Source organism: Herpailurus yagouaroundi, unplaced genomic scaffold (genome assembly GCF_014898765.1).
Source record: "Herpailurus yagouaroundi ecotype Mexico unplaced genomic scaffold, PumYag 213, whole genome shotgun sequence".
Lineage (NCBI taxonomy): Eukaryota > Metazoa > Chordata > Mammalia > Carnivora > Felidae > Herpailurus > Herpailurus yagouaroundi.
Genome location: NW_024412444.1, coordinates 10,594,795 through 10,608,028, shown reverse-complemented (window position 1 = coordinate 10,608,028; position 13,234 = coordinate 10,594,795). Strand labels below are relative to the sequence as shown.

General features: G+C 46.8%; 1 protein-coding gene across 7 annotated transcripts in view; it reads left to right on the top strand.

Moving 5' to 3' along the window:
• Nucleotides 1-13,234, top strand: part of FLNB (filamin B) — a 142,987-nt gene that overhangs the window by 79,815 nt on the left and 49,938 nt on the right. For all 7 annotated transcript variants that reach the window (XM_040454656.1, XM_040454658.1, XM_040454657.1 and 4 more), the window contains exons 12-19: nt 1,373-1,566; nt 2,778-2,891; nt 3,505-3,648; nt 3,892-4,015; nt 4,354-4,514; nt 5,780-5,870; nt 6,131-6,300; nt 11,442-11,559. In XM_040454656.1, coding sequence (XP_040310590.1) covers nt 1,373-1,566; nt 2,778-2,891; nt 3,505-3,648; nt 3,892-4,015; nt 4,354-4,514; nt 5,780-5,870; nt 6,131-6,300; nt 11,442-11,559 — 1,116 coding nt within the window. The remainder of the gene's footprint in view (nt 1-1,372; nt 1,567-2,777; nt 2,892-3,504; nt 3,649-3,891; nt 4,016-4,353; nt 4,515-5,779; nt 5,871-6,130; nt 6,301-11,441; nt 11,560-13,234) is intronic.

Genomic DNA, 13,234 nt, shown 5'->3' with positions numbered 1-13,234 from the left:
TGGGATTGGGATTTTCATTTTCCTCTTGCCCTTCAAGTTGCCCTCTGCCTCTTCATTAATTCCAAGGACAGAGGTTTTCTACAGATGTTGTGCTTGAAACAGCGCTTGGAACATAATAGGCACTCTGCAAGTAATTGTTGCCTGAATTCTTAGTTTAGATGAATGAATAAATTTTGCTGAAATTTGAAATTTGGAGAATAAATATTCTTTGGAGCATAACAGAGTATATTTTATTTTACTTATTTTATTATTTTTTTTAGTTTACTTATTTATTTTGAGAGAGAGAGAGAGAGGCAGAGATAGGGGGAGAGAAAGAGGGGGAGAGAGATGATCCGAAGCAGGTTCTACACTGTCAGAGCAGAGTTCGATGTGGGGCTCGAACCTACTAACTGTGATATCATGATCCGAGCCAAAGTCAAGAGTCAGATGCTCAACTGACTGAGCCACCCAGGCACCCCGATTTTAAATACATATCTGATGTAAATAGAATCACTTTAGATCAGTGGTCAGCAAACCTGCTCTATAAAGAACCAGATAGCAAATGTTTTAGTATTGTAGGCCGTATTCTCCCGGCTGCAACTGTTTAAGTCTGCAGTTGTAGCACAAAAGCAGCCATAGAAAATATAGAATTGAAGGAATGCGGCTGTGTTCCAGCAAAGCCTTATTTACAAAAACAGGTACTAGGTCAGTTTGGCCCACTGGCCATAGTTTGGTGACTATGTGTTTTAGGTAGTAAAAATAAGCAAACCAGAAAAAATAAGAAATCACCTTTAGTGTTTCCTTCTAGAGGGATAATGAGTGTTTTGGTATGATATTAAACCTTTTGGCATATCCTTCCAGACGTTTTTTCTGTACATTCACACCTAAATATTGATATGCCACAAAAAATATCTAGGGGTAATCTTTGTATTTTGTGCCTCAGATAAATATAGACCATGTCTTGATTTTCCATGACTTCTTTGGACTTCCATTGCATGGATACGTCTACCATTGGGCTTTCCTGTTATTTCTGTGGTTTTCTTAAAGACACAATGCTGAGTACACATACTTAGTACCTTTGTTTACACATATCCTTGATTATTTCCTTCAGATGAAAACCCGGAAGAGGATTTGGTGGGGCAAGGGTGGGCATTGATTTAAGGTTTTGGTTGACCTTCCTTATTAGATGATGTTTAAAAGAAAAACAAAAAGCATAGTATAAAATCCAGCCCTTCCACCTCTTATAAAGGCTCAGTGGGCTTGTTTTTGTAGGAAAGGGGCACAGATTTCAGTCTTCTGGCTGATACTTGGGTTTGAGGGAGTGAGTTGGTAGTAACATAGAATAGGTTCTTTCCACCATGTAACCAGGGGTCCTTCTCACCCCATCCCCCAGGGTTTGCCATCGAAGGCCCCTCCCAGGCAAAGATTGAGTATGATGACCAGAATGATGGCTCATGTGATGTCAAGTACTGGCCCAAGGAGCCTGGCGAATATGCCGTTCACATCATGTGTGATGATGAGGACATCAAGGACAGCCCGTACATGGCCTTCATCCATCCAGCTGCAGGAGACTACAACCCAGATCTGGTGAGTCTGTTTGTTATGTTTCTGTGCTCTCTTCCTGGCTCCTGACCCTCTCTATGGTATCCAGAGACATGTTGAGGGATGGCAGAGAGGAGCCATTGAGAGTTTAGGAAGGACAGTGGTCTGAGCTAGGACCCTGGTAATACCACTTAGTACTTTCTTAATGCCGGGCAAGTCTCTTATGTCTCTCTCTCTCTCTCTCTCTCTCTCTTTTTTTAATGTTTTTATTTATTTTTAAGAGAGAGAGAGAAACAGAGCATGAGCAGGGGACTGGCAGAGAGAGAGGGAGACACAGGATCCAAAGCAGGCTCCAGGCTCTGAGCTGTCAGCACAGAGCCCGATGTGGGGCTTGAACTTGCAAACCGTGAGATCATGACCTGAGCTGAAGTTGGACATTTAACCAACTGAGCCACGCAGGCGCCCCCTCTGACTCTTGATCCTTTCTCTATAAAATGGGAATGATAGTAGCGTCTGTTTCCTAGGATTTCTGGGATGATTCAGGGGATCTAACATACATGAGGACAGTCCTTAGCCCAGTGGCTGGCCCATCCAGGGGGCTGCAGAAGCTGTTCTTCATAAATTAAACATGCTTTTTTCTCCCCAGCTCCCTTCTCTTAAATTGGAGCAGTGTTTCTAAGAGCTTCTGTCAAACTCTTAGGAGGCTGATAAACATCAAGTCTGAGGCAGCCTGGCGGCCAGGTGGAAGCTTCCACACTCCCATGTGTGCTATTGTGGCCCACCCGGGCAGCTGTTTGTAGGCTGATGTCGGTCTGGACTAGTTGCTATCCCTCTTTGGCCAATTGCTGGTCTTTTTTCCTCCCTGGGAGCTGCAAACTTTTGGAATGTCTGTGGTGAAGGTTCTGAGCCCCTGTCAAAGTGAGAACACTGAAACTGGGCATGGCTGGAGGTCCATGTCCTGGTCACTAGAAGTTCTCTATGTCAGCTCAGAATAAGGCAAGGAGCCCCAGGCTAGTTTGGGGCCTGGGTTTTGAGAATTTTCTTCCTCCTGGGAGGTTAAAGATACTATTTATAATTTTTGAGTTACAGCCTGCTAGAGCATTTTCCTTCCATATCCATCCTGTTACGTAGGTACTGTGAAGCCAGACACGGGTTGTTTTGTCCTTGTCTCATTCCCTGGTGGTCACTGGTCATTATGTAGGGGCATTGTTGGGGCATGGCACAGAAGGAGAATTATTATTGGCCCTTTGCCCCAGGTCCAAGCTTACGGACCAGGTTTGGAGAAATCTGGCTGCATTGTCAACAACCTGGCTGAGTTCACTGTGGATCCTAAGGATGCCGGAAAAGCTCCCTTAAAGATATTTGCTCAGGTAAGTTTCCAGGGGCCACCTGTGCAGATAACTGTCAGGTGACAAGATCTGTCACTATAGTGGCAAGTTGCTCAGTTCATCTGACCCTCAGTTCACTCATCCACACCTTGGGAATAACACGAATATTTATCTCATGGGGTTATGTGAGGATTAAATGAGATTCTAATATGTAAAGCAAGGTGATTTTCTCATCTTTGGGTTTTATATTCCTTGGAAACAAGGCTTGATTTCAGATTTCCTTGTAAATGTCCTTCAGTGTGGCTGAAGCTACCTAGTCCATGACAGGAGGTTTGTAAACAAGAATTTATTAAATATATTTATCTAACTTAATTGAATTTGGCCCAAGGATTTAAATGCCGGAATTAAAATGAAGAAGTATTGAGTGGCCATGGCTTTATTTTGGGGTCATTTGCTTTTATTAAAAACAAATAAAAGCAGGCAGTATTTTATCACTTGTGGTGATTGCATTGTGAGAATGTGGCATATCATAGTTGCTCCCTGAAGATTTGTTGGATGGGTGGTGACTTGATTGTCTTGGGAAGCCATGGTGACCCTGTTTGATGAAGACAGTGTGAGGGGCCAGTTTCTGTTCTTAGCCTCTGCTCTTTTGCAGGATGGGGAAGGCCAGCCCATTGACATCCAGATGAAGAGCCGAATGGACGGCACGTATGCCTGCTCGTACACCCCGGTTAAGGCCATCAAGCACACCATTGCCGTGGTCTGGGGAGGTGTGAACATCCCTCACAGCCCCTACAGGGTAGGTTGTGAGACAGAATCCTGGCCATTGTATGAAAAAGCCAAGTCCTGTGGCAGGTCTGGGCTGTATGCTGGATGGTCAAGGAGATACATCCTTGGTGGACCTTGACAGATGGAGTAGTTTGAAGGGCAGAGTACTCTAGATTGTCCAACAAAACTATTTCTAACAATGTTAACTAACAACGTGTCACTGGATCCAAGTGCAGGAAAACTTGGTTATAACTTTCTCCCATGTCCTCTTTAGGTCAATATCGGGCAGGGTAGTCATCCCCAGAAGGTCAAGGTGTTTGGGCCAGGCGTGGAGCGAAGTGGACTGAAAGCAAATGAGCCTACTCATTTCACAGTGGACTGTACCGAGGCTGGGGAAGGTGAGAGGGGGCTTCCCCCGGTGCAGTCATTGTTGCTTCTTGAGGAAGAACATTCTTTTCATAATGTTTGAAAGGCAGTGAACTTTGAGCCAAGAAATAGTGCACCTGAATAGGTAATTGTTCACCTAATGAGCCTCTGTGTCAGTTTCTTGGTCATATCTTTGCTAATCTTCCATCCCGTCTCCAAATCCCTGACTTAGCACCATCCCTTTGTCAGGTTTGTTACTGGAAGCTTCCCAATTGATTTTCTGGGGCGTTAGGTGAGCTGAGCTGGAAGTGATTGCATGGGACATGCTGTTTCTTGTACGCTGGTGCGCTCATAAGCTGGTCTGTTCCAGGTGATGTCAGCGTTGGCATTAAATGTGATGCCCGGGTGTTAAGTGAGGATGAGGAAGACGTGGACTTTGACATTATTCACAACGCCAACGACACGTTTACGGTCAAATATGTGCCTCCTGCTGCCGGGCGATACACTATCAAAGTTCTCTTTGCATCTCAGGTGTGTGTTTGGGCCTGGGTTCTTTCTGGCCACCTGTGTGTGTATTTCCTTTATTTATTTATTTATTTATTTATTTTTTAATTTATTTTTATTTATTTTTTTTTTAGCAATAGGGCATTGTCTTGAGAATTCTGCTTAATAGTTTTCCTCTCTGGTTCCTTAACACCATGAAGGAAAAAAAAATAACCCCAGAATTAAGTTTTTACTACTTTCTAACCAAAGTGAGGCACAGTGTATTCAGTGGTTACAGCAGGGCTCTCTGGAAGGAGACTGGTTTGTTATAAACATTCATCAAGTTTTTGACTGAAATGTAATGAACTTCTAGAAGTGTTCTACTTCATCCTCTTTGAAGCAAAGGTTTTGGCCTTGGCCCTCAAACTTTTATAGGGAGAGGAGCTTTGAACTTTCAAATAGAGTTCATATTTACATGTGATAGTGAGGGTAAGGCAAGTGGTACCTAACATAGGGAATAGTGGACTCCCGATGATTCATATTAACCTCATGTAAAGATTGGAATCTTAAGGGAAAGTGCCTGAAGGTGTTGGTCTTGAATTAACTTCGGCCAGTTAAACTGTTCCGCCTTTATTCTGATAATCTGCAACATTCTTTTTTAGTTTTTTAAAAAATGTTTATTTTTGAGAGAGAGTACAAGAGGGAGAGGGGCAGAGAGAGAAGGGGACAGAGGATCCAAAGCAAGCTCCGCTCTGACAGCACTGAGCCTGATGTGGGACTTGAACCCATGAATCTCGAGATCACAGCCTGACCCGAAGTCAGATGCTCAACTGACTGAGCCATGCAGGCACCCCTGCAACTTTCTTTTTGAAGAATTATAGCCATTCTATTTCTGGTCAGCTCCTTGCATTCCCCAAACCTTAGCTCTGAGCTGTACCTGGAGGACATTTCCTTCCCCGTGACCCCATCCATATGTTATTGTTTGGGTTTTATTCTTGATAGTATTTCTTACATTCTAAGTACTCAACCTTTGTTGTTAAAGGCTCAGAGTTTTAAGATTCATTTGTGGGAAACCTTCCCTTAGCTGTGCAGTAAGCAGGTCAAAGCCTGTGATGTAGGGATCCAGGCATTCGTAAGTGACACCTGTTGGCCGCTACCTGAGGCTAGATTGCAAGGCTTGGCCCATGGTGACAGAAGTTTGCTCACCACCACCCACCAGAGTCACAGACGTCTCCCCCTTCATGTTGGGCAGAAAGCTAAGCTCTGGCAGATGCTTCAGGGACTTTCCTACTGAGACAGTGTCTCCCCTACAGGAAATCCCCGCCAGCCCTTTCAGAGTGAAAGTTGACCCTTCCCATGATGCCAGCAAAGTGAAGGCAGAAGGCCCAGGGCTCAGCAAAGCAGGTAAGACGACTCCTGGAGGCCTTCTACAGGCCAGTGGCAATGGACATGTTTGGTCCAGGGACCTCGAGGGACTCTTCTCCACCAAAGGCAGGTGTCTGTCGGGGCAGTGCTCCTGCCCAAGCTGTTGGCAGTGGCCAAGTACCAGCCCGTGTCGCTGACTGCTTTGGTAGAGCTGGTGCTGAGGAACCCGTCAGACTGGTTGTAAAAGTGAAACCACTCCAACCAGGCCTGTCTCCCCACTTCACAGTATATCCTTCCAGGTGTGGAAAATGGGAAACCAACCCACTTCACTGTCTATACCAAAGGGGCTGGAAAGGCCCCACTGAATGTGCAGTTCAGCAGCCCCCTTCCTGGAGACGCCGTGAAGGATTTGGACATCATCGACAATTACGACTACTCTCACACCGTTAAATACACACCCACCCAGCAGGTAGGGTTCTTCCCATTCCTTTGTCCCCTGGCCCCCCACCCAGGCCCCTTCCCCCTCAGTGCTGTGCTGGGTACTTTGGACACCAAGGGTGTGATCTGTGCTCTGTTGTAGTGCTCCTCTGTGGGCTACGGCTTCTCACGCCTGTCATTCTGAGCCTCTCTGGGAGGTTCTGGCAAAAGGCCTGGTTGGTTCTGTGAGGAGGACCTGAAGGTTTCCCTAAGAACAAGCAGGAAGCTAGCCCGTATCTCCCCATCCCAATCTCCCACGTCCATTTTGGGTTTTAGCAGGGAAACTGTGAGCTCTTGGAATCCAGCACCTAGTATCTCCCTCTTATTTCACACACTAAAGCTGCCTTTCCTTTAGTCTTTTCTTAATTACTCACAGGGGAAGGAATGGCCATGACTCTGTTTTTCCTTGCTGGCCCTTTTACAAGGTGGTGTAGTGGGTCTCTCTCAAAGAGAATTCAGCCTTTAGTTCCTCGGCCCCGAAATAGTATATTTAGGGCCCCAGATTGTTCCCTTTGACAAAATTCAGGAACACAGACAGGATCTGACCATCCAGGCCACTTGGCTCTGATTATTTTAGGCAGGAAGCACCAAGGAAACACTCTCTCTGTGTATGCATTCATGTTAACTTGTTCAAAATTTCACTCCCTGGCCACACTTCTGGGGTCTGAAGAACAGATAACCCTCAAAAAAAGCCTGGATTTTACTACTTATGCATAGTGTTCTACACGGTCATTCAAACCTCTCAGATTTCTTCTTTCCTGAGGAAAACAGTCCCCCTGTGTGAGGTACCCTTTGTGGGAGAACAGGGATGATGCTTTCTGCAGAAACGCCACCTGAGAAGCATCACTCTTGCTTGGCCCTCTCAGGGAGGAGCTGCCTAGAGTCTCGTGGGAAGGAATGAGAGGTACAGTAAGGATTGGGGGGTGACTTAGGTGTCCCCTTGCGCTGGGGGCTACACATCCTAGGAGGTGGAATCTTTACTCTGAGAGCCTCCCTGGCAGTGAGAGGGGTCCTCTGGGTGAGTTCTCATGTGCTGCAATATAGATGTGGCCTCTTATCTCCAGATGTTCTCCCTGTGGTTTTTGTTTTTACCTTAATGAGGGGTTCATTATTAGTGGTGGTAAAATTAATACTTTCGTAGGTAGAATACCCTTTACTCAGCAGGCTGCTAAGCGCTAAATGGGTAATTATTTTCCTACTGATGCTTCAGAGGGCTGCTGGGAGCCTCACCATTGGGAGCACCAGCTTGACATCATCCTTATTGCCAATTCTCCACATTGCTTAGGAGAAGGTACCAGAACACATGGCCATGCACACTGGAAAGGTCACAAGGTCTTACTTAGACTCTTCTAGAACATTCTGAGACTCTTGCTTTATCCTGTATGTATAAACCTTTCTGGGTTTTGGCTCAGCTGCCACAAAGTAAGTTGCAGACATTAAGACAGAGTCAGGTTTTGACCTGCACCCTCAGAAGAGACTTAAGAACCTGTTGCCCTAGAAGCCCCAGCTGCCAGTTGGGGCAAGGGTGGCGGCTAGAGGGGGAGACTTCTTACTTCAAAGTCACCCCAAGGTCAAAGTCATCCAGTTCTGGATGACAGCAGGTTTGAGGGGTGTTGCAGGCTCAGTGGCCATTTGGAGCTATTTGTTCAGATGCTGCCTGTCATGTGTCTAAGGAGCCTGGCAGAGGCTTGGTGTGTCACTGCCTCCGATGTGAACGGCTCACATGTTCTTCTCTGGTCCCAGTTTGGTGTTTAGAGCAAGGTTTGCCATTCCATTATTTGGGCAACTTGCAGTTTAGCCAGTTTCTCTGTGGCAAAGGAAATAGATTGTATTTCTTCTCTTGGGGTGTGAGTTCCCCAAGGATGGGATACCATGTCATATATATACAAGCATATATATCTTTCCATCCCCAGTCTTGAGCATAGGGCCTGGTGCTCTATGTTCTCTGCATGGATTTATGCCTTAAAGCGTGAATACACAAAATAGAGCCTCTCCTCACAAGCAGAGACAACATAAGAACTTTGCACAAGAGTGGGGCCAAGCATCCTCATTTGCCTTTGATCTCTCTTTTCTGAAGAGCAGCATACAGCTCCAGATTAGGTTAAATAAGCTTGCCTTTTGAGCCATGCCCTTGGATGTGGTTAAGAGGCCTGGGTCAGCCCAGAAGGCCGTGCCCAACGTGGAGGCAGGGAGCGCACTTTGAAGACTGATGCCCACAGGTGCACCTTCTTATGGTGGTTTTAGGGAATATCAGGCTGGAACTTTCCAGAAGTGTAGTTGTTTAGTGTGTGTGAAGAGACAGTGGTGGGTTCTAGCCCAGGGTGAGCTGTCGCCCTCAGAATGCAGGCTGTGCTGTATGAGGAGCTGTGGCCCCACCTCATTGCTGGCTCCCTGCTCCCTGCCACCTGCGGGCTGCTACTATCCCCTGCAGGGTCTCTGAGTGATGCCTCCCTGCAGCAGACCAGCCATGGTCTCGTCGGAAGGTGGTGATCAGAGCTCCTTTTGCCTTGGTGGAGTGTCCTTGTTGGACTGGGGCTTGAGGATCCTCCAAAGGTCAGACAAAGGCTTGATTTCTTAGGAGGGAGAAGACACAATGCTCTATTCTCCCAGGGAGTTTGCCTTCTGTGCTTTTGGATGTCTGCGTCCCCAAAAGCCTTCAGTTTCTCACCCATACTCCCTCCCATAGAGCAAGTGCTTTGAGAAGCTGGTGGCAACGGCTCCATGACCTTCTAGGTCAGAAGCCACTGGGAATCAAAAACTCCACGTACTTACGGTGGGTGTCTTGAGGAGACCCTGTGAGTTCACTGAGCCCTACCTGTTCTGGAGGTCTCTGGAGGAGGGGGCTGTGGGGAGCTCACTTGGTCCTGTCCTCACCTGAGCTCGCAAGTCAGAGTCTTGTGTTCATGTGCTGTGCACGGTAGGATTAAGGTCTCAGAGGCACATAGGGGAGAGAATAAAACTGACCTGCAGTCAGCAAGGTCTTTGTGAAATGCACCAGTGGTCACTGCTCACACATTCCTGACATCACTACTCTCTCTGGTTGTTCCTTGGCCAGGCCTCACAGGAAACCTTAAAATGCTACAGGTCCTTGCAGGTGGTAAATCTCTTCAGATCTCTTCCTCCCCCTTGTTAAGTTATTTGAGGTTGAGTTAATTTCCTGGGTTTTTGTTTTGTTTTGTTTTATTACTGGTAATGAGAACACTTTTTTTTTTTTAATGTTTATTCATTTTTGAGAGAGAGTGTATAAGCAGGGGAGAGGCAGAGAGTGAGGACAGAGAATCCAAAGCCGGCTCTGCACTGACAGCGGCGAGCCCCACGCGGGGCTTGAACTCACAAGCCGTGAGATCATGACCTGGGCTGAAGTTGGACACTCAACCAACTGAGCCACCCAGGCACCCCTGAACACACTTTCTTTTATGGGATGGGTAGGCTTAATTGAAAGAGGATTTTTCCTCCTTGTGTGGTGCACCAGAGACACAATGAGAAGACTTATAGGGGCTGGTGGGGAAGGAAGTTTTTCCATGACCTCTGGTTAGTTGTGAGGCCTAGCCCTCAAGGATTTAGGGACTTGTGGGCACATTGAAGCTTGGGAAGAGCTGGTGTGATGAAATTGCCATGGTGGCTGAAGTAATGGATCACTCCCTGCCTTCCTCATTACAGAGAGGAGACCTTTCCTGTCCCTGGGCTGGCTCTCAGCTCTGTTGGATCTGACCTGTGTACATTTTACCACGAAATGTTACACCCTTGAGGCAGGGGGCCAGTTAGTGTGTTTGCAGTGCTAATAAATCCTGGAGAATCAATCCTCCCTCCTTCAATGATGGCAATCAATTTCTTTCTTGGCTTCTTCCCCCCTTTTTTATTATTATAAGCAATGTGAGAAAATATATATAGGCCAAAAGCTACACCCTTTTAACACTTGATCAGTGACAGCTTTCAGCAGAGCCTAAATTCTGGTGAGCCCCCAGATTTCCTCCACGTCCTCTTATGTTATGCCTGGATGTTTAAGGTGAGGGAGATCTTAATCTACTGAGACAGCCATGGGCTTTCATGGAGTCTTGGTTGGGCGGGGGGCAGGAGTTGCCTAGCTGACTGGGGAGGGGAAGCCTGACGTGAGCGGGCCAGGACTGGCCAGAGGAGAACATCCGTGGCACATATGGTCGTACTGTGCTCCCGTGACCCCTGGCCTACTAGCAAGGGGCCTGCCAAGCCCACAGATGTGGTCCCCTCTGCACTTGCAACTTTTCTTTCTTTCCTTGACATAGATGGAGTTTCGAGACTACACGGTGGTCCTAGAATAACTCCAGTCTGCAAATCCCTTTCACCATCTGGTGGCCTGAAATTGATTTCCAGAATGTAGAAAAAGCTGATGTTGTTCAGTTAGAGGCCCCCATACCCAGCAGCTTTCTCCATGGCCACAGTCAGGTGTGTGCTGGGTGGAGGTAGTGTGGCAGAGTAGCTGGGACACTGGTCTGCGTGCTGTGGGTGGGAGGTCCAACTCTCACACTTACCAGGTATGTGATTTGGGGCATGTGACTCTACCTCCCTGAGCTATAGTTTCCTTTCCTGAAAAAATGGAGATGACAGTGGGAAACCACCCCTTTGGACTGTTTGGAGATTGAGTCAAGGAAATGCTTAAAAGCACAGAGCACGGTAGGCTTATTAAGTCGTCCCTGTTGTTATAAGTTGCTCTGGTTTTATCTTTCTCGCTTGTTCTTGCCGTGGTGCCGGAAGCTTAGAGAAACGTATCTGTGCTGTTTCTTTCTTTCTTTCTTTTTTTTTTTTTTAAGTTTATTGATTTATTTTTGAGAGAGAGAGGAAGAGAGAGAATGTGAGAGGGGGAGGGGCAGAGAGAGAGAGAGGGGAGAGAGAATCCCAAGCAGACTCCATGCTGTCAGCACATAGCCTGATGCAGGGCTCGAACTCACAAACCATGAGATCATGACCTGAGCCAAAACCAAGAGTTGGACGCTTAACTGACTAAGTCACCCAGGCACCCCTATATCTGTGATGTTTCTAAATCTACTGGAGTCAAGTGCCCCGTGTCATTGGAAGAATGAAGGATCTGGAAGGCAGGTTTAAACAACAAGTTAGATATTGGTGCCCAAAGGTGCACTCTGTTTCCTCTCTTTCCAGGGCAATATGCAGGTTCTGGTTACCTATGGTGGCGACCCCATCCCTAAAAGCCCTTTCGCCGTGGGCGTGGCTGCTCCACTGGATCTGAGCAAGATAAAAATTAATGGGCTGGAAAACAGTAAGTGTGTGGATGAAGGGGGGGCAGGTCACTGAAGACCATCAACTGGGGCTGCCAATTAGATTCCCTTCAAAGGACAGTTTGCAGAGAAACATTCTGCCTTAAGAGACTTTGCAGTGGGACAGACTTGGGTGTGGATTGGGGCCATGCTGTAGGAGAGCTCTGTGACCCTCCCTGACCTCTGTGACTTCACCAAGCCTCGGTCTTCTCATTTTTAGAGTCGGGGAGGGGAGATCAAGAACACTGACATTCACAGGAATATTTTGAAAGTTAAATAAGAGCTCCTGATTCAGGGGCTGGCACATAGCCAGGTCTCCGTAACTGCTGGCCTCGCAGTGGGATGCTTTCATTACATAGAGAAGTTGGGACACATTGATTTCTGGTGAGTTTCTACTGTGCTAGTTGTCCTTGGCCATGGAATCCACACGAGGGTAGACAGTCTAGCATAAAAGCCAACTCCCTGGCGCTCAGAAACCACAAGTATGATGCATCCCTCCAGCCCCATCCCAGTATTCCTTTAGCTTGGTAGGTATCTTATCAGTACAAACTCATTTCATTTATTTTAAAATGTTTCAATTTATTTTATTAGGGAAAATTCCAAACATACAAAAGTAAAGACCATAGTATAATGTGAACACTGATGTTGTTATCACCACCTTCAGAAGTTCAACATGTAATCATAGAATTATTTTTTTATACAAGTAATGCATAAATCCACTTTCATATAAAAAACATCACAGTTGAGAGTAAACTCCACTCTGCTACCTTTTTTTCTCCCTTAGGTTAACCAGAGTTTTCAGTTCAGTTTTTATCCTTCCAGACCTTCTCTCTGCATCTATATGTGCATATGTGCCAGCAGAAAACGTTTGGCAATGTTTATTTTGCATTAAAATTATCCTGCCATACCCGTGTGTCTTCAGCCTGCCTTTTGACATCAGCACTGCATCCTGGAGAACACGCACACCTATGTCCCCTTGTTGGCATGAGCTGCTGTGTGGCTGCAACCCGGCCATGCCTCGGTGGCACACATTCACCTGATTTCAGGGTCACGTGGGGCTCAGCACATACCCCCCCAAGGCAGGCCTCTTTGGTCTCAGTGGACCTTTGATGAGCGCCTTCACTGACCTGTGACCCAAATGCATGAGCCACCTCCCAGCTCTGGGGTCTCTGAAGCAAGAAATGGATGCTGGCTTTGTCCCTGGAGGGCAGCCAGCTCTGAGCATATGAATCGTCACTGTCCAGTCCTTTTCATGTGTCTCCTCGTTGTTGCTTTTTCTCTAAGACACTTAGGGCTTCAGTTGCAGACCAGGCAAAGCACAATGGCGATTAGAAAAGCCTTTGGGCCATGGCGCTCTGAGGCTCCAGAGTCAGGAATTCCCTGGCTTGTGGCGGAGGCCCTGTGCTCCCAAGTGCTTTCCTTTTGGTTCAAAGTCCTTCCCCTGTTTTTGTCAAATACAGCACATGGGTTTTCTGTGGCCCTGCTTTGCAGAGAACTTTCAGATATCAGCGCAGTACAGAGAATCACTTCCTCAGACTCGCCTCAGTGCCCCTGCACCGGCCAGCTCTGTGACTTTTGCCTTGTTGGCTGTAGGATTAAATTTGCTGCCAAGAGTTAGTAAATAAAACATTGGCCTATGGGAATGTTTTGATATAAAGTTAACACCTGAAGTAAGTA